Source organism: Anopheles bellator, chromosome 1 (genome assembly GCF_943735745.2).
Source record: "Anopheles bellator chromosome 1, idAnoBellAS_SP24_06.2, whole genome shotgun sequence".
NCBI classification, from domain to species: Eukaryota; Metazoa; Arthropoda; class Insecta; order Diptera; family Culicidae; genus Anopheles; species Anopheles bellator.
The window spans coordinates 12,250,224-12,269,084 of NC_071285.1; the positions used below are offsets into that span (position 1 = coordinate 12,250,224).

At 50.5% G+C, this 18,861-nt stretch overlaps 1 protein-coding gene across 2 annotated transcripts; it reads left to right on the forward strand.

Annotated features, from left to right (window-relative positions):
* The first annotated feature begins 4,038 nt into the window (after positions 1-4,038).
* Positions 4,039-13,406, forward strand: LOC131205831 (unconventional myosin IC). 2 transcript variants are annotated; one of them, XM_058198097.1, is made up of 9 exons: positions 4,039-4,169; positions 8,483-8,639; positions 9,005-9,120; positions 9,230-9,692; positions 9,775-9,981; positions 10,054-11,790; positions 11,857-12,170; positions 12,240-12,339; positions 12,409-13,406. In XM_058198097.1, exons 2-9 carry the CDS (start codon positions 8,514-8,516, stop codon positions 12,421-12,423), a joined length of 3,078 nt encoding a protein of 1,025 aa, XP_058054080.1. In that variant the 5' UTR covers positions 4,039-4,169; positions 8,483-8,513; the 3' UTR covers positions 12,424-13,406. The 2 variants fall into 2 exon arrangements, with proteins under 2 accessions (XP_058054080.1, XP_058054079.1); XM_058198096.1 differs by lacking the exon at positions 4,039-4,169 and adding an exon at positions 7,819-7,847.
* Positions 13,407-18,861: the final 5,455 nt, after the last annotated feature.

Sequence of the window (18,861 nt, forward strand, 5' to 3'; positions counted from 1 at the left end):
GGGATGATCCCCACTCTGACGGGCTTAGCTACCCTCGTTGGGGGTGAACCTGTACAATTTACCGCCACCTCTCACGATCAACCCTGATCATTCTCGTGTTGGGCGAGAATCTTGCATTATAGCATTATATGCAAATGCTGCCGGTCACTGGGCTTGGTACGGAATTACGTGCACAGTAGCACGCAACTCTATCCGTGCTGTCAATCTGTGACCGGGACGATCGAGCTCGATTTCGTTACCATGATTTGTGGAACTTGAGTTGAGTTTGGAGGCAGACGTATCTTCACGTGTCCCGAGAAAACTACCACGAATTGAAGGGAAATTATGAGTTGCAGAGAGGGCCACGCTTTTGAAGAGCAAAACTCCGACGAAGATTAATTACTGGTGACGTCGTGCCGCTCACGGTTTAAGTGGCGCTGCTGGCGTGTGTCCATTACGGCGGGCCCAGGCAGTTAATGTCCATTGCGAACCAAATTTGAACCGGTGCCGCCGCGCTGCCGGTTCCTTAGAAATTGATCAATCTCTGCTAATGTCCACGTGCGCGCCTATTTCATCAGCTATCTATTACGCCATTGTTACGCTGCCAACCCAAAGAAGGGCTTCAGGCGTCTGGTGTTTGGTGCTCTGGGTTTTGTGGGCAAAGTCAAACGTTTTCCGCGGTATGGTGGCCAACATTTTGCAAACCGCCATGCGCCATGTGTTCGGTGAAGGTTGGAGTGAGCCGCCGTTTAATGTTGTTTGTTTCGGTCGTAGCCCGCCGAAGCGAGATCGGCAAGAAGGTTGTTTGCATAAGCGTGGCCAGATGGTGGTAGGGTGATACCAGGTGGCTTTGAAGCGGCATTTTTGCAACGACCAATCTAACGATGCTCCTCAATTAGAAAGGAGCTCAGGAACTCGCCAAGAGACTTGCAGAAATTACTCGTCTACGTGTGCACTGGGCAAACGTCTCCCATTCGTGGTCCATTTTCAGTCAAAGAAAGGTTACATTACCATGAGACGTTTGCGATTCAGCGAAGCACTTCTCAATCACAATTGTCACATACTGCGTGAGGGGGTACTTTGTGCAAAACTTCCTGTCCGGGGAGGGGGTCAGTTCGCGAAACGCAGAGGACCGTCGGGAAGCGGCCAATCGCCATTGGCCATCGCCAAGATATTGACCGGCCCGGGAGATGTTTGCTCTTGAGACGCGAACTGATTTATCGCTTCGAACACGCCGCAATTAGGAACGATTTCATTTGCCTGTCTGTCGGTTCGCGGCCGGCACGACCGTCCCCGAGGCCACACACTGGCCTGGGTCCGTCCGTCCCTGGCGGCGGAAGTGCTCTCGTGTGTGAAAGGCTGGGGCTGGTAAAGTTCCTATTTTTGACAGCTGGAGATGTGTCCAGCCCAGCGCGAAGTAAACCCGTCTGGCGATCGCGCTGTTTGGTCGAAGACGGTTCCATCTACATCTGGTGGTTTCGGCAGAGTAAATACACCGTAAACGACTTCGTCGTCGTCGTCGTTGGTAGACCAATTTTAGATGGTATGAGCAAGCCCTACCAAGCAGATCTCGAGGTTGGCCTTTCTTTCGGCCATTGGTCTTCACGTGACGGAGAATAGTTCTAGAGTTCAAGTAACAACTTCGACCTGGCCGGTGTGTGCGCTCGATCATCTCCTCGGGGAACCAGGAACAGCGCGACCGTGGCGACAGAACGCTATTTTTAGAAAACGCATCTCTTCTGCCACAACCAACTACTTATTGGTTTGGTTCGGCACCGTACGATCGCCATCATCTCAGGCAGGCGCTACGTCGTGTCCTTCATTATCTTTCCAGCTCGTCAGAATCGCGGAAAAAGCGACTACTAAAGACGACATGTGACAAGTTGACTGAAGGCGGTCGAGCGCTAGAGAAGAAGATCGCTCGGAAGATGGTTATAATTAACTTCATGTGCGGCATCACACGCGATCATCTATGCAAATTGTGATTTAAATCCATACCGAGGAAAGAGGTCCAGAGTGTGTCCGCAGAGGTGAACCTTTCCTTGAACCTCAAAACTGTTCTTTCGGAACGTTGTGCGATGACGTCTTCGTGTCGGACGCCCGAAGATTGATCTTCAATAAACGGTCATTATTTGAACATCTTCATTAAGGCCACGCGCGTTCATTTGCCATTTTGTGCGGCACCATCTTAAACCATTAACGATTAAAATGCCCAACGTGCTTCCCGTTTCCATGTTTGTAGGTTAATGTTTGGATTAGCGCCGCTGCCGTTACTAATGTCGCGCCGGATAGTCGTGCACTTCCTGTCCCGACGGGACGAGAGTTTTGTTATGCGCGTTTTCCGGCACAAAAATAGGCTAAAGATGGCACGCGTGCCAGAGATGCTGCGAGGTTTATGGTGTGAAAAATCGTCTAACGAAACGATGTGTGTTCCACTTTGCATCTTGCGCAGATTGCATAACCAATCGGCGGTACTACCGGCGTTGTGTCGATCTGAGCCTGGGCGGCCTGTCAAAAACTGGTTCCCAAAAATATCGATCGTGTCCCGTTTTTGTAACGCCACCGAGAGAGAGAGAGAGAGAGAGAGGATCCACGGTGGTTTATGGTTGTTACGGCACGGCAACTGAGTTGCTCTGTGTTTCGGGTTTTCACCAACATTTCCTGTTAAGAAGATCAAAAGGGGGTGGGCGATTGTGACGATCGAGATGGGGCGATCCTTTTGACGATCCGATACATGTCGGCAACAGTTTTGAATCGTGCTCCACTTAACCCTCCGGCGGAGTTTTAATGTGACTCTAGAGGACAATTTTAACGCGAGCCACAGTTCCCCATCGTGATCGTTAAGTGTTGATTGTCGGAAAGCACTCCGATCGTTCTACTTCTTTGCCGAATTTGTTTTTTCGGCTTGCTCAGCAATCAACAATCTGGCCCCGTTTTGTGTCGTTGACGATGCTAATGAAATCCCCACATCTGGCGCAGAGTTTGCCCCGGGTGGAAAGCCCTGGTGCCGTTTTCTGTTTGTTGATCTCCACTTCGAAACACGCGACGAAATTGGCGACGAAATCTGCGGGATAACAGTGTTCCCCCCCCCAATACAAAAGTCCATTGTCCATGTCAAGTCTGTGGTCTGATCTGTCGGCATTTACTTTTCTGTTGGCTTTTTTCGGATTCTTCATTGTCTACCATCAGTAACTGGACCCGGGGGTTGGGCGCCCACCGATGGCATTTGTTTATTTTCCCAAGCGCAAGACCAGCATGTGCGGGAAATGGGAAAATTCAATCTGCCACACCAGCAGCAGCCGGCCGGCCGGCCGGCACCGTAGCAGACCGGGTCGACCGGGTTCTGGGCGCACCACATTTAATTACTTCTTGATTCCCCTTTTTATTTATCGCCTTCTCATGCAATTTCGTTTTTCCCAAACAAAACGCGAAAAGGCAATCTAAACAAATCTGAAGCAACTTGCTGCCGATCGATCGCGATCACGCATCGCTCGCTCGATCGGTGATGGGTTTGGTAATTTTCTTCCTTTCTTCTGGTTGCCCAAGAGCAGATAAACGAATGTGCGTCAGCTGTGGCCGGGTGGAATTGGGCGAAATTCTTTCGCCACGACCCGCCACGACTGGTTCCGTCGGTCAAAGTCAAAACAATAACACGGCTCATAGATGTTTATAGATAGCAAGTCCAGGGCAGCAGATACGAAATCATTTGCCCGGGGCGAGTTGAGACATTCAACAGGAAGCGTCCGCCAGTGGACACTGGCAAAATTCCACTGCTTTAGAGGCGCCGTCCGAGTGGTCCTTTCGACACGTACTCGCAACGAAAGGGTAGTTGATATCGCACTCGTTTCGCAGCTTGTGGAGGCCCACAATCGAACGTTTATGGTACGGCCTGATAAGACAATGTTTGCACCACCCGATACACGGGCAATGGTGCCGCGGTGCCTGAACTGATAAGATGGTTTCTACCGCACTACCTACCGGACGGAACTTGGACCGCTGTGGTCCGTGATAGAAATCAATCGATAATTGGCTGCCCGTGTTAACGGTGCTGTGTACTACCGATCTGGTGTGGTGGACCTCTCGACTAGCTGCTTCTGGCGTAAAGTGTCCACCAGTGTCCTCAGAAGTCCAGTGTCCGATTTTTATGGGAAAACATTCGGCCGGTAGTTCCACTTCCATTTAGTGCCAAGGTGAGTGTTGACGTAATAGCGTGGTGAGGTGCGGAGTCGGCGATGATGAAGAACTTTGTCCTGTGTTTCCAATCCTCCAATGCAAATGAGCACTTTACGCTGCGTGAGAAGCTTGACCTCGACTCAAATGGCTTATGGGTCGGGTCCACTACTCAGGCTGGTTGATGAAAGTGCTCTTATTACGCAACTCAAATATGGAAAAGGGAAAGAAGCCTCGAAGTGATTGACAACAGCACTCTTTACCCGTGGCCATGGACACTAGAGTGGTGCTGCTCCTTACGACAGACGGTTCGATTTAAATTTGTTTACTTCTCCAAATCGCGATTTTGGAACGCCCCTTGGAACGTGTCACACCCAGTGGCCGGAATCGAGAGCTTGCCCAACCCGTATGCGACGTGACACATCACCTTTCTTTTGGTGGCCACGCCGGAAGACTCCTTCCCGACTATTTCGTGACTTCAAAATGACTGGTGACTAATACTATTGATTGGATTGCCGCATTCGAGAGTCAAGGATGAGCGCGCGCCCCGCCGTATAGCGATGAGTCATGCCGCGCGCCTTGCGCCATGTTTGTTGATCCTGTCTGTCGCCTTCTGGTGGGTGTGTGGGCGAAGGTGACAAATCTTGCCCCACCAACGGGCGCACATTAATCTCTGGCGGTTTTTTTTGCACCCCTGACATCATGCTGCTGCTCCTGCACCCTGGAGAAACCAGTTCCATGCGCACCGAGAGTGACCACACCGACAAACGGCGGTGACTCTACATCTCCCCCGATGTAAATGCAAATGTTTAATGGCGGGATTTTCGAGCCTTCTCCCTATGCGTCACAATGCAAACGCACCAACTGCAACAGCAGCGGCCGTTTGATAAGGTTGATAATATTTTGCCCATCCGTATCGCTCGCTGGTACAGGGCGAGCGATAATGGGCGAAATGTCGCTAATGAAGTAACAGTTGGTTTTTTAAGCTCCATTACCAAGAAGTCAGCGTTTCGGACGAGCTCGCGCAAATCATGCTTTCCAAATCAGGGGGTTTGATTGATACAGTTTAAAACAGTTCCGCGCACCGAAAGTTTCCCAACTCGCTCTCGGTATCGGCCAATCCAAAACGATTGTTGGGGGACCGCGTTGTGTAAACCCTAATGAATTGCACATTATTCATCGGCCCCAACATGTAGGTGGCTTATCGTGGAATGTGTTGCCAGCCAGCACACGGGCAGGAACAGCGGGCTCATAATCTAGCCAATTCATTGTATCATGATTCCGTTGCAGACGAACGACCACTAAGCTATAAATACACACGGCGCCGGTATGATCGATGTTCTAATCATTGGCTCAATTATGGTACAGATGTTCCGCTGTGTTAATGCCACTCTCTATTAGTGCTCTTTGTGGAGTTGTTGACACTGCTGTCCAACTTTATGAGCATTTGATAGAGCATTAGTCGGTGGATGGCCCTTCTTGATGGGCAAATTGGGAACCTTTGCTTTTTGGCTGAAACTCCCGAGCGGAGTAATCCGATCCTCTCCGATCTTGTTCGGTAAGATCTAAAACCGAACTGAACTTTGGCAATTTTTTTATGGACCATTGGGTAACGGATAGCGATTTATGATCCGAGCTTCATCCGAGCCCAATTCGATGGGTGCTCTTATTTCGGGCTCTAATCGAAAGGAGGAAAAACATAGACCAACCAGCCGGCCCTCATAAAGCGGGGCCTTGCAGCAACCCGCTGCCCCTCAATGTTCGCGCTCATAAACCGCTTATTTATGGCCCCAACCGGTGTGTTTCGACAGTTTGGTCGACCACAAACACCCGAGTGCGAAAGGGCGCCAATAATCGATTGTGTCCACACAGATAGACCGCGGAAGTGATGGTGACCACCACCACCACCACCCACCGCCGATGCCTCGATTGTCTCGAGACAGGAAGACAGGATCTCGATTCCTATGCTGTTGGTGAAGTGTCTACCCGTTAACGGTTGCGACAATCGTATCACGTTGCACGTTATCTTATTTCGATCAATCGTTCAATCGGCTGAGAGAGATGGATTCTTGACTAAAGTAAACGCCCGTCCGCCACCTTCGACTTTCGATTCCCGATGGTCCGTAGCACCCGGGCGGACCAATTAGTGATCATTAACCGCGCCAGGGTGTAATGATTATTTAATGCAATACTGGAATGCATTTCCATCGCCATCGCGCCCATCTTGGGGTCCAACTCCATTTTATTACCTTTCCTTTTGGCCATCTCCCATCCCAAGAAGGACAGTGCCGGGAGCTCGCTGACGAAAGTGTCCGGAACCTTGAACCATTTTGTGCATTTAATTGTGCGATGATGCCGATGCGCTCGTAAAATCGATCACCGATCCAAGGCCTCAACAAAACGCGCCGTGTTTATTTGGACCTTTTACTCACTCTCTGCGCTGTCGGGTGGGTTCCACTATCGGGCGCGGAGTTGGGTGTGAACATATGCGCCCCCCTCCACCCCGTGCCCGTTGCAATTAGTTGCGCCTCGTTTGTGCATCGGCTGGTGCAGCAAATGGAGCACATTACACGCGCCAAGGCTCTCTTGCCACTGTCGATGGCCATGGCCACGTGAGCGCTCGTCGAAGCGTGATGGGAAAAATGCATCTGCCTTATCACGGGTCGATCGTTCGCTCACTTGCGGATGTGATTCACGCGCCTCTGCTAATTTCTATTCTCACAGCTCATCATCATGCGAGTCAATCAACGAAAGCGAACTGATTTTACGGTTCCTCATATTTGATAAATATCCAGCCCGTTAGAATAAAACCCGTGCGACCCAATTAGCATCCTAATCGGATTCCATGCGTCAACAAATCCGGCTGCCAACCAGCAAACCTATCTAAAAAACTTCACACCCTGAGCTACGGTCCTAGACGAACGACCTGCCGCTAAGTGGCACATTGCTTCCTAATATGTGTGTACATCTCTGAGTTCCCGTAGCTCAGCCTCCGAGGCAGATGCATTGGATGATCCCGGGCCAGTAGCCGACGGGCGAGCGTCAGTGGTGCTATGGACCACAAAGCTGTGTGAACTCTCGTTTGCCTCTAATCGATCGGCGGCGATCGATCAAATTGCTACGACGGACCTTTTACTCGCTAACAAGCAATAATCTGCGCCCCCCCGTGGGGGATAATGCTGTGATGGGCATTATTAGTGTCTCGGAAAAAATTAAAGACATTCCCCACCGAAAACGCCGGTGATTCTTTGCGTACCGAAAATAAGTGTTCATCGACCACCGATCGAGAGACACCGAGCAGCACGATGAAGTAAGCAGGGCGAGCCTGGAGCCTGTTTCGTAATTATTGGTGTTTACGCGTGGCCTGATTGGGCGCAGGGAAAAATCGTTGCCCGTGGTCATCATCCGCACAAATTCGGTAGATTCCCGGTGGTAATAAAAGGGAAAAGGCCCCATCGGGGGTTCGGTTCCCTTGGCTGTGGTTTTCTTTTGGCCAGGAACGTTAAAAACATCCTCCACGGCGCTGTGTTAAGCTGTAAACCCGGTAATGGATTTGCTCGTAATTAGTCACGCGAGCCTGTATTTGTATAAAATGGGAGACTGCGTGAGCTTTGGTGGATTTGTTGTTCTAAACGGAACAGTTCCTGCTCCTGGCTCCTGGAGTCGAGTCTGTGTTTTAGTATGCGTTTATCGGAAAGGTCCATCAGGAAGTGTTTTTATTTGTATTTGAGTTTAATAAACCGTTATAAATGTACTCGTGTGTTGTGTGGCAACTTTGCCGCAACACGTTTATATCCTTCATGCCGCGAGTGGACTAGTTTCGAAGCTGCTCCGTTTCATATTGCGCCTGGGCTCAATGTATTTAAAGAAACGGCACTTTTCCGTTCGTACACAAGAAACTGGTTTGAAGTGTGGCCACTCGAGAAAAAGGGGGAATTTTACCAATCGTTTCAATTGATCGTTCAATAGCGCAATGATAAGAAACGACGAGCACTTGTGGTATTAGTTTGGGACCGAGGCAACAAATCAACATCTCACTGTTAAGTGTCCCTCCCGAGCGATAACACACGCGGAACACTAACTAACACCCGTCACAACGGTCGTCACATGAGCACGGCGACGACGACGACGACGTGACATAATCTGATTCAGAATCGATCAAGGGGTTGGCCGCGGACTCGTAATGGTCCACGCGGCCCACTAATTGCTGCAATCGATTGTTCATCTCAACCGATGTTTTCCATTCTCGGCCGACAGCGATAACGATGTGTGGGACCCATCATCGGTCCGCAGTTAATTCCCTTCACTGACGGACTACCATTTTTTTCCACAGAAGAACACTAGGCGACGGAGGAGGATCGAAGATGGAGCGCGGACTACACGACCGGGATCGCGTTGGCCTGCAGGATCAGGTGTTGTTGGAGAACTACCACAGCGAGGACGCATTCATAGACAACCTAAAGAAGCGGTTTCAGGAGAATCTAATCTACGTGAGTAAACTAAATTTCACAAATCCCCGGTCCCCAAACGGCAGCAAACGGATTACAGCGGCAGGTCACCATCGCTTCGATTCGTAGCATTTGATACTAATGTCACGGCTGAAGTACGGCCACGTTGTTGGCTTCATGATTTTGATTTCGGCCCATCACCAGTCCCGGGAAGTCCCGGGGGCGATACGAAATCGGATACGTTTAAGCCGAACTTTGCCGTCCGTCCGAAAGCGCCACCACCGATAAGGTCCCTGTCGCTGTTGTGCCGCGCACTGACGTTGCGTTGCGATTGTGATGCGATCGAATTACGCTTTTCCCTCACAATGTCAAAAGTTGATGTCGGGTTTCTGTCTCTTCGCCCGCAGACTTACATCGGCCACGTCCTGATATCGGTGAACCCGTACCGAGAGCTGCCGATCTACACCGAGAGCGATGTCAAAGAGTACCGGAAGCGACACTTTTTCGAGGCCCCGCCACACGTGTAAGTGTCAGTGAACCCCCGCGAAACAGCGCGAGACAGTATGGCGCGAAAGGGGCGGCCAAAATAAACTCATCCGCTTCTCTCCCTATCTCTCGGTTCGGTGCGGCAGGTTCGCCCTGAGTGACAACGCGTACCGTTCGCTGACGGAGGAAAACCGAGGCCAGTGTATTTTAATCTCGGGCGAAAGCGGTTCCGGCAAGACGGAAGCGTCGAAGAAGGTGCTACAGTTCATCGCGGCCGCCACCGGGCACACGCACAACGTCGAGGGGGTCAAGGATAAGCTACTGCAGAGCAACCCGGTGCTGGAGGCGTTCGGTAATGCGAAGACGAACCGCAACGACAACTCGTCGCGCTTCGGCAAGTACATGGACGTGCAGTTCGACTACGCCGGGGTGCCCGAGGGTGGCAACATACTGAACTATCTGCTCGAGAAGTCACGCGTCATCCACCAGAGTGGTGGCGAGCGAAATTTCCACATCTTCTACCAGCTGCTGGCCGGCGCGGACGATGCCCTGCTCCGCGAGCTGCACCTGAAGCGCAACCTCGACACGTACTACTACCTGACCGATGGGGTAAGTCTGCGGTGGGGCGGCACACGCGTCGTTAGAGCGAGGACACATCGTTCACTGGGCGCGCTTCTCTCCGTTTACGTAGGCTAATGGCAATGTGGCGAATATTCGCGATGCCGACAACTTCCGCGTCGTGCAGAAGGCAATGACCGTGATCGAGATCGTGGAGGCGGAGCAACGGCAGATCCTCGACATCGTGGCCGCCGTCCTGCACATGGGCAACGTGGGTTTCACGGAGGAGGAAGGCAAAGCGAAGATACTGAAGCCAGAATCGGTGGCGGCCATCGCCAAGGTAAGTGGATCCGTGGTTTTTGCTTAACGAAGCCTTCGCAAATCAGCTACTAATTTGAGTTCTGATCCGCAGTTAATGAAATGCAACGAAGAGCAGCTGTCGAATGCGTTCACCCATCGGACGATCGAGGCGCGGGGAGAGATTGTGACCAGCCCGTTGAATCGTGAGCTGGCGATCTATGCTCGCGATGCACTGGCGAAGGCCGTGTACGATCGGCTGTTTTCGTGGCTGGTGTCACGCATCAACACCTCGCTGCACACGGAGGGCGCCATGAAGAAGAACAGCGTGATGGGCATCCTGGACATCTATGGGTTCGAGATTTTCAAAAAGAACAGCTTCGAGCAGTTTTGCATCAACTTCTGCAACGAGAAATTGCAGCAGCTGTTTATCGAGCTGACTTTGAAGCAAGAACAAGAGGAATATCTGCGCGAAGGCATCGAGTGGGTGCCGGTCGAGTACTTCGACAACAAGGTGATCTGCAATCTGATCGAGGAGAAGCACAAGGGTATCGTGGCGCTGATGGACGAGGAGTGCCTGCGGCCGGGCGATCCGACCGATCTGAGCTTCCTGGGGAAGATGAACGATAATCTCGGATCGCACCCGCACTACATCTGCCACAGTCGTGCGTCGACGACCGTGCAGAAGACGATGGGCCGTGACGAGTTCCGCCTGGTGCACTACGCCGGTGACGTCACGTACAGTGTGCACGGGTTTCTGGACAAAAACAATGACCTACTGTTCCGCGATCTGAAGGAGACGATGGCCGAGTGCGGAAATGGCATCATCCAGCGGTGCTTCCCGGCGGCCGACATCGGTAGCAAGCGGCGCCCGGAAACGGCCGTCACGCAGTTCAAGAACTCACTCAACAACCTGATGGACATTCTGATGTGCAAGGAACCGTCCTACATCCGGTGCATCAAACCGAACGACCTGCAGACGCACGGTCAGTTTGATGTCGAGCTGGTGCGCCATCAGGTGAAGTACCTGGGTCTGATGGAGAATCTGCGCGTTCGTCGTGCCGGGTTCGCTTACCGGCGCACGTACGAACTGTTCCTGCAGCGATACAAGTGCCTTAGCCGTCAGACGTGGCCCCACTACCACGGGCCGGCGAAAGACGGCGTTCAGATACTGGCGAACGAGCTGGGCTACGAGAAGGATGATTATCGCATGGGCAAGACGAAGATTTTCATCCGCTTCCCGAAGACGCTCTTCGAAACGGAGGATGCGTTCCAGGCCAAGAAGCACTATCTGGCGTCGGTGATCCAGGCTCGCTGGAAGGGACGCCGTCAGCGACGTGCCTATCTCGAGATTCGCGCCCGGATTATCCTCGGCCAGGCGTACATTCGGCGCTATCTGGCGCTCCAGGAGTTGAAGCGACGGCGCGAAGCATCCGCCAAGATACGGTTCTTCATCAAAGGTTTCATCACCCGGCACGGTGAGCCGAACGAGTGCAACAAATCCTTCATTCAGCACACGAAGCGCCACTGGTTGATGAAGCTGGCCAAGAGCCTGCCCCGCACGTTTATGAAGCACACGTGGATAGACGCACCGAAACACTGCCAGGAGGCGTCCGATCTGTTACGCCAGATGCACAAACTTCACCTCGCCCGACTGTACCGTCGCGCGCTGAGCGCCGAAAAGAAGCGCCAGCTCGACCTGAAGGTCCTATCGGAATCGATGTTCAAAAACCGGAAGCGAAACTACCCGGAAAGCATTGGCCCGTGGTTTGTCGACGATCGCATTTCGAAGCAACACGCAACGCCAATCTCCAACTTCACCGTCACGCAGATGAATGGCGAAAAGTTGCACGTAAGTGGTGAACCGGAGCCCTCGACACTTTCCACCGTATTGTTACTTTCCTTTCTCGCGTTTTAGTATTCCACACCCGTCATCAAGTACGACCGGCGAGGATATAAGCCTCGCGAGCGGTTCTTTCTGCTGACCGACCGGGCAGTCTATTTGCTGGACGGCAAAACGTACAAACAGAAGCACCGGTTGCCACTGGACAAGATCGACTTCTGTATCACCAACGAGCGAGACGGCATCATGCTGATCCGGATCCCGCTCGAACTGAAGAAGGACAAGGGCGATCTAATACTGGACATTCCGGACGTGATCGAGTGCTGCATTTGGATTGTGGATGCGGCAAAGAACCGCAGTAATATCGTCAACATCGTCGACACCGGATCGTAAGTAACAGTGGGCCACCGTTTGCCATTTGCGTATGTGACCAACCGATCCGATTGATTGCCTTCCAGACTTTCGCATAACCTAGTCAGAGGCAAGACAGGCGTCATAGAAATTCAGACTGGACCGCAGCCCAGCATAACCCGGGCAAAGAGTGGCAACTTGCTGGTTGTAAGTATCAGCGCGAAGCGCCCCTTGGAGCACTTCCGTTATTTTAAACTACGTTCACTTCCGTTCCAGATTGCTGGTCAATAACGGGAACACCGAAAAGGTTTACCGGCATGCGCAGTCACACCCGGTCGCGCAACGAAAGAAGGGAACAAACTACGCTCACCGTGACCCCGTGTCACCGCGCCGCACCTTATCGACAGGGCAGCAGCAGGACACCGTGGCACGGGATAAATATTTTACTAACCCATTTTGCCTTACGACGCAAACGGATGCGAGGCGCACATTATTTTGCACTTTTCACCCCAAAAATTGTCGGAAAAAAGCAAGAAAGTCCCGCGCGAGTTAAAGAGTTTAACGAAACTTTAGACAGAAAAAAAGGGGGCGAGCTTATCAGTGCGCGGCATTGCACCCCTTCTGGTTCCGAAGAACCGTCGCTCGGTCGCGGGTTCGGATTCAGCAGTTTTCGCAACCTTTTTTGTTTTGCGCGAATTCGCGCGAGGGTTGATTTAAATTGCGTTCGCCGGAGGAAGAAGCGCTTCCATTCTTTCTTTTAGAACACACGCGTTTGGTCGGGACTGTCGGTAGTTTCGGTGTAAATTACGGACGGTAGGGAGTGTGTCGGAAGTGGACGGGAAAAGAAAGCGCACACACGCGCGTGTAGCAGCAGGAGCAGAAAGAATTACCGAATTTGCACATAAAATACCCTCTAGAAATCCATGATTGTCCATATAGAGAATAGAAAAGTGCCATTAGCGTTAGGCGCGCGGTGGAAGAAAGGATCAACGAGTCGAATCCGGTGCTGTCCGGTGTGCGCTCTGAAATTAGAGGGGAGCGAAGAAGTGGAACGCCTATCGAGAGCGAAATTAAAAATGGGCACACTGCTAAAACTAGAGGACGACCTTTTACCCCGACATAAATTGAACTGTTCAAATTGGCCGGAGCCCATTGAGTGTCCGTCCGCTTGGCCGTGCGGGCAGTGATTTTGTAAACTGTAAAATGTTGTTAAAGAGCGCTGTTAACCCCGCGCAATAGTCGAGATAAATTGTATTACTTAGAGATAGTTCGTTAGGATGGTCACGCGAACCGAAGTGCTGTGTGCGACAAGCTGAAAGAAGAGAACTTGTTTCCATTGTTTTTGTTTTACTATCGCCAACGAAGAGGACACACGTGGAAGCGTGGCCAGGACAGTGGATTGGTACATTTATTTTCATTTTTTCCCGTTTTTTACTATTACACTTTTAATACCTAAGACCCTGGCGGTGGTGATTTATTGGCCAAGCAACATTCGAAAATCCAGCACAGCAACGTACTCTTCGTCGCTCCGGGATTAGGTAAGTGAAAGTGACAAACTGTGTTCGGCCGGCTGTAAGGTAATATATGTAAAATAGAGTCCGCTCCACGAGTGCTTTGGCGTTATCTCTCCCCTTCGAGGGCCCTCCGCAAAAGGATGATTGGTCGCGGCCAAAGAAATCCGCCGGAGGACAGCACGCCAAGTGCACGGCGGTTGTGACGGTATGGTTCTGCGCAAGGATTTTCCCTCGATTTTTTCGCTGCTCTCCGCTTGCCACACACACTTGGCCTGCTTTCCTGGGGTGTCCCTTTTTTAACGACAGGCACGAGCCAAGTATTTCGTTTTTATTATTTTTTACTGTTATTATTACCACCGCACGCAGCCCTCCCGGGTCTTGCTAATGTCGTTTGCAGAGAACGTTGAGGGAACTCGAGCTGTGTCGTGTCTTGCCATGCATACCCACATTGCGCACTCCGGCGACCCCGGGACGAGTGCGCGACTGCGAAAGAGGACGGGGTGCGAATATATAAAAATGCGACGAAAAAACCAATATTTCCTATCAATAAATTTTCCATCGAACGCGCGCGCAGCGGCAACCCTAATCAAACATTTTTTTGCTGGCTTGCTTGCTTGCGGCCATATACGCGTCATAGCGGGAGGATGCAAGAGACACAGAACCGGGCCCGAGACTCGCATCGACACGTAACCGAATCCTCTGTCGCCTCTGCCGGCCCTCCATATCCCGTGGGGGAAAAGGACTCTCTCGACCGTGCCGTGAACCATAGTAATCATTAATTATTATGTGCGTTCCGGGCCATTCCGGCCAGATTCGGTTGGCTCTTCGCTGTGCTCCGGCGACACATCGCCCGCCATCACTGTGTCCCCCTAGGTTCGCTACTGCCGTTTCAGGGAGGTGTATCATTTTTAATTTCCAGTGGCACAAATTACTTAAGGGTTTTCGCTTTTTACGGACGTTTCCGGGCGCAAAAGGGCTGAGCGTTCCACGCACGCACACACAGCTCCCAAGGACGATCGTGGCCAACGTGTGTGCGTGCTTTGGGATCCCTCCACAAGAGCGAACGGTTTCATTGTTTCACTTCTTTCGCATTTCTTGTTTTAGAAACCAGTTCCTCCCGGGATCGAGGTCCTTTCGTCCTGGCGAGCGTGTTCTTGAAATTGTTTAGCTTTTTCCATTCCATCCGGCACCTTTTACGCACACCTTTGCCCGATGCCCATTCACTTTGCGGGTCTCTCTCTCTTGGCATTCGTCCTCCGGGGTCCGGGATCTTTGTCGTCCCTTGGTTTTCCTTTTTTCCCTGGTTCGGGTAAATAACGACAACAAATGAAAAAGGATATTCGCAGCCCACGGTGATGGATGATGGATGGTGTTGATGAACCGCGCGGGATGAAGGCCGAGTGGGGAGGACACCAAACGGGCTACTGGCCATCGCCGAAACCACACACCACATAGACGGGTTTACATTTTTACACGAAACGATCACCTTTTCGAGGCCGGATAGCAGAGACAAAGATGGGAAGGATACGTGGTTGTCGCTCTGATCCGTCCCAGAATCGTGGGCATTCATTAACACGCAACACTGGCGACGATAAATGGTCGTTCGTCGGCCAACAGCCGTCCGAAGGGATTCCGTCGATCAGCGATCGCTATCCGCTCTTGATTAATTCGTTTCGTGCTGCTTGTGTGTTTTATAGATTTCATCCACGTTCCGAGAGCCAAAAATTCGAATTAATTCCTCCGAAACCCGAACCGATCCAAATTTGTGGCGTTACACTTTCACAGCTGCTAATAACAGTGTTCGGTCACAGTTTTTTATGCTGCTGTCGCAATTCATAAAACATCGGCACCCCGAAACCGACCGGCATTAATGCCATTTGCTACACAGGATGTGGCACAAGGACAACGCATTTCGGCACGAGAAATGTGCCGCCGAATAATGAGCACAGGACGAGCAAGAACAAAACGGTTTTTATGGGCCACGGGAAATTATGTTTTTAGAGGTGGGTCGAAATGAGCCGTTGAGCTTTTCAATGCCTCGCTAGTAGAGCGTTCGTTTCAGGGGGGTAAAACTCATCAATAATCTAGGTCCTGGCCGTTGAATTTGCTTCCTTACCGTGGGCTTTTTTAGATGAAAGAAGCTTCAGGCTCAAAATTTCTATAATAAAGATAATAACACCATTGGGTTATCATTTTGCGAAGTAACGTTTGGATTCACGCAATTCGCTTGCGGAGATGATCGTAAAATATTTCACCGCAGCGTGCGAGTTGGCCATTTTCAAAATGTTCCTTCTTTTACTGAACCGCAGAACTTTTGGAACAATCCAATTTAAACACCATCGCACGCACACACGCGAACGCAGAATAGAATAGGGAGAAGAGAGAAGTGAAACGAGAGAGAATATGAGAGAAAAGTTAATTATGAGAGAAAAACCAAAAATTCGCTCAAAAATACAGATTTTCAGAAAATTTGAATTTAGGATAAACTAGCAGACCCGTTAGTATAAAAATAAATAAATAAATACCTTGAATGTCGGATAGATAGTCTGTCTTTAAATGCAACAGGAACCAATAATTTCGTACTCGTTACAATAAAAGGAGATGATGTTATTCCAAAACTTTGGGATACACAATATTTTTAGTTTGGTTGTTGCGACGTATAAACAATGCCATGAGCAAAACAGGGAGTTTCTAGAATTATTCCACAAATATTAAACGATTGACCATTTGTTTATGGTCATGGCGAAAGCAAGTCGTACTGGAAATTGCAGTCTTCTGAATTGAAACGGTCCATCCAAAATTTTCCTGTAAGAATGGTTGCCTCGATCACATTGTTCATTAAGGTTGTAACTGTTAATCAGATTTTAAATATTAATTAATTAAATCATTTCAGATTCACTTTCGTGTAAAATATAAAAATATAAAAATAACTGCGAAATTTATATTTCATTCAATTTGAATTTGACTTTCGCAGCACTTGGTTAGGTTCGTCATCTGTTCGTCATCAGGTTCAGGTTCGAAGGCTCAAAGTTACGTTGAACCGTGTTGAGATTCTCAGAGAAACAGAGAGAGCCAGAAAAGAGTTAAAAAAATTCCAACTTTTGCCGGGAACGGACGCGCGCTCGTTTTCACTGTTTCCGTCGAACAAATCGAAGAACCCTTTTGCGATTAAGTCGTCGTGACCGGAAGTGCAGGTTCGTTGTGTTTTGTGTTATTTCGGTGCGATTGCCACACTCCTTAGGTTCAACACCGGTTGGGTTCATCGGTTCTTCGGCGGCCAGAAAAAAAAAGAGCGAGAGACCCGATCCAAGCTACGAAAATCCCGGAAAAACCCGATTCAAGCTACGAGCACGAAACATCGAAGAAGAAGAACCATGTGCAAGAAGAAGAAGAAAGAAAGAAAATCTCTGTAATCAAGAAAATCTTCAAATTTCAAACAAAAATGCGAGCTCGTGTGTAGATAATTTTCCCGTCGAATTTGCGTGTTTGTTGCGCTGGAAGTGATCTTTTGTTCCAGTGAGTGAGTTCCAGGTGATAGGAAGAGTTAAAACTCGTAGCTTCGAAAGGTGTTTGTTTCGCCACAACAATGATAACAACGGCCAAGCTGAAAACTAGAGCGGTTCTACGGGCAGATGTTACCCTTTGGTTAAAAAAGTGAGCTGTTCCGGTTGCGTTTCCTCGTTCTCGTGCGCGCTCGCGTTGTTGCGTATATTTTCGACAATGTGACTTAAAGTAAAGTCAAATGTATGATTCTTGAGTTGGACGGATTCCCGTGGCGTGTGTGTGGCTTGGTGCCTGCGGTGCGTGTTGTTATTAGCGCCGAGTGTTTCTTCCTCCAGCATAATTTCCCGAGCATAATTGGTGTAGAAGACGCGGGACTTCATTGGCGCGAGTCTCAAATATACACGCAAAAAAACGCAACAAACTCCCAGTGGCGCAGTGAGAAGTCCGTTCGGAGCCCCAAAAACAGTGCGCTGTTTCGATTGTTTCGACCGCGTGCTTGTGTATGCTGCGTGCCCACTCGCGTGTATGTGTGCGGCCGCAGCATCAATCAACTGTAGAGCAAAAAAAAAGTAAAAATGGGCAAATTGTACGCAAATAGCGTTGCCGCGGCGTGAGATGAGTGGTGCTGGTGAGAAGAAGTGAACCGCGAGTCCGAGGCCACCAATTAAGCAGATTAAGTGAGTGAAGTTTGGAAAGGAGTGTAAAAAAAAGGTACCGCAAACAAGTGGTGTGCGTAATATTCCTTCGGCTGACCGGTCGTGGGTGGAGGAGATCGGAGTGTGTATGTGTGCGCGCCCGGTGCGGAATCGAAATCAAGGTGATTATTTTCGCGTCATGGGTGCCTGAGGGGGGCGGCTGCTGCGGTTGCGGTGTGTGCGGCGCGCGGGGGGTTGGTCTTCGGAGAAGCCAAGAAATCACGAAAAATATAGCCAATAAGCAATATTATATGCGGGATTAATATTCCGCCTCGCCCGCTCTTCGCCCGGTCCCGCGTTCCCACTGTCGCTCTCTCGCTCTCGCTCGCGCGGAGAATAACATTCCTTCCCGTTGTTTTATTTTCCATTGAAATTTTCTCCAGCACAATAAATCGGATCGGAGGGCGCAAGCCGAAGAAGGGAAAGAAGAAGCAGGATCGCGCTGGGCCAGCTTCTTCGGCACCGCTTCGCCTCTCGCTCTGGCGCGACGGCGGAGAAAAAGGAATCAACAAAAGATTGCATTCGGTTCGCTCGCGCTCTGTCTCTCTCTTTCGCTCCTCCGCGTTTGGTCCTTTTTTATGTGTGTCCTTCTTGTCTCTTCTGCGCCCCGCGTTCTAAAGTGCAAGTGTAGCGCAGTGTGCCTGTGTCTGTGCGCGTTTGCAGCGCCGGGTGCGAGAGTGAGAAGTGAGACGCGCTGGGTTTGATTTCCCGTTTCGTTAATTATAAAAGAGCATGGAGCAGGAACAGCAGGAACAGTGACAAAAAAAACAGGAAGGATACATAACTCGAGGGGAATAACTCACACTCTTCGGAGCGGCACAACATCACACAGCGACGCGAAAGCGGAGTGCGAATTAAACAACTAACCTCTCACTCACCCGTGCTCACCGTCTCTCTCTCTCGCGCGCGCCTGTCATCGGATATTATCGGCGAAAGGGCGAAAGGCCTTCGTGCCTTGCCGGGATTTGGTGCCCTGCTCGCCGCCATTCGGAAAATGGAAATAATATGGAAAAATG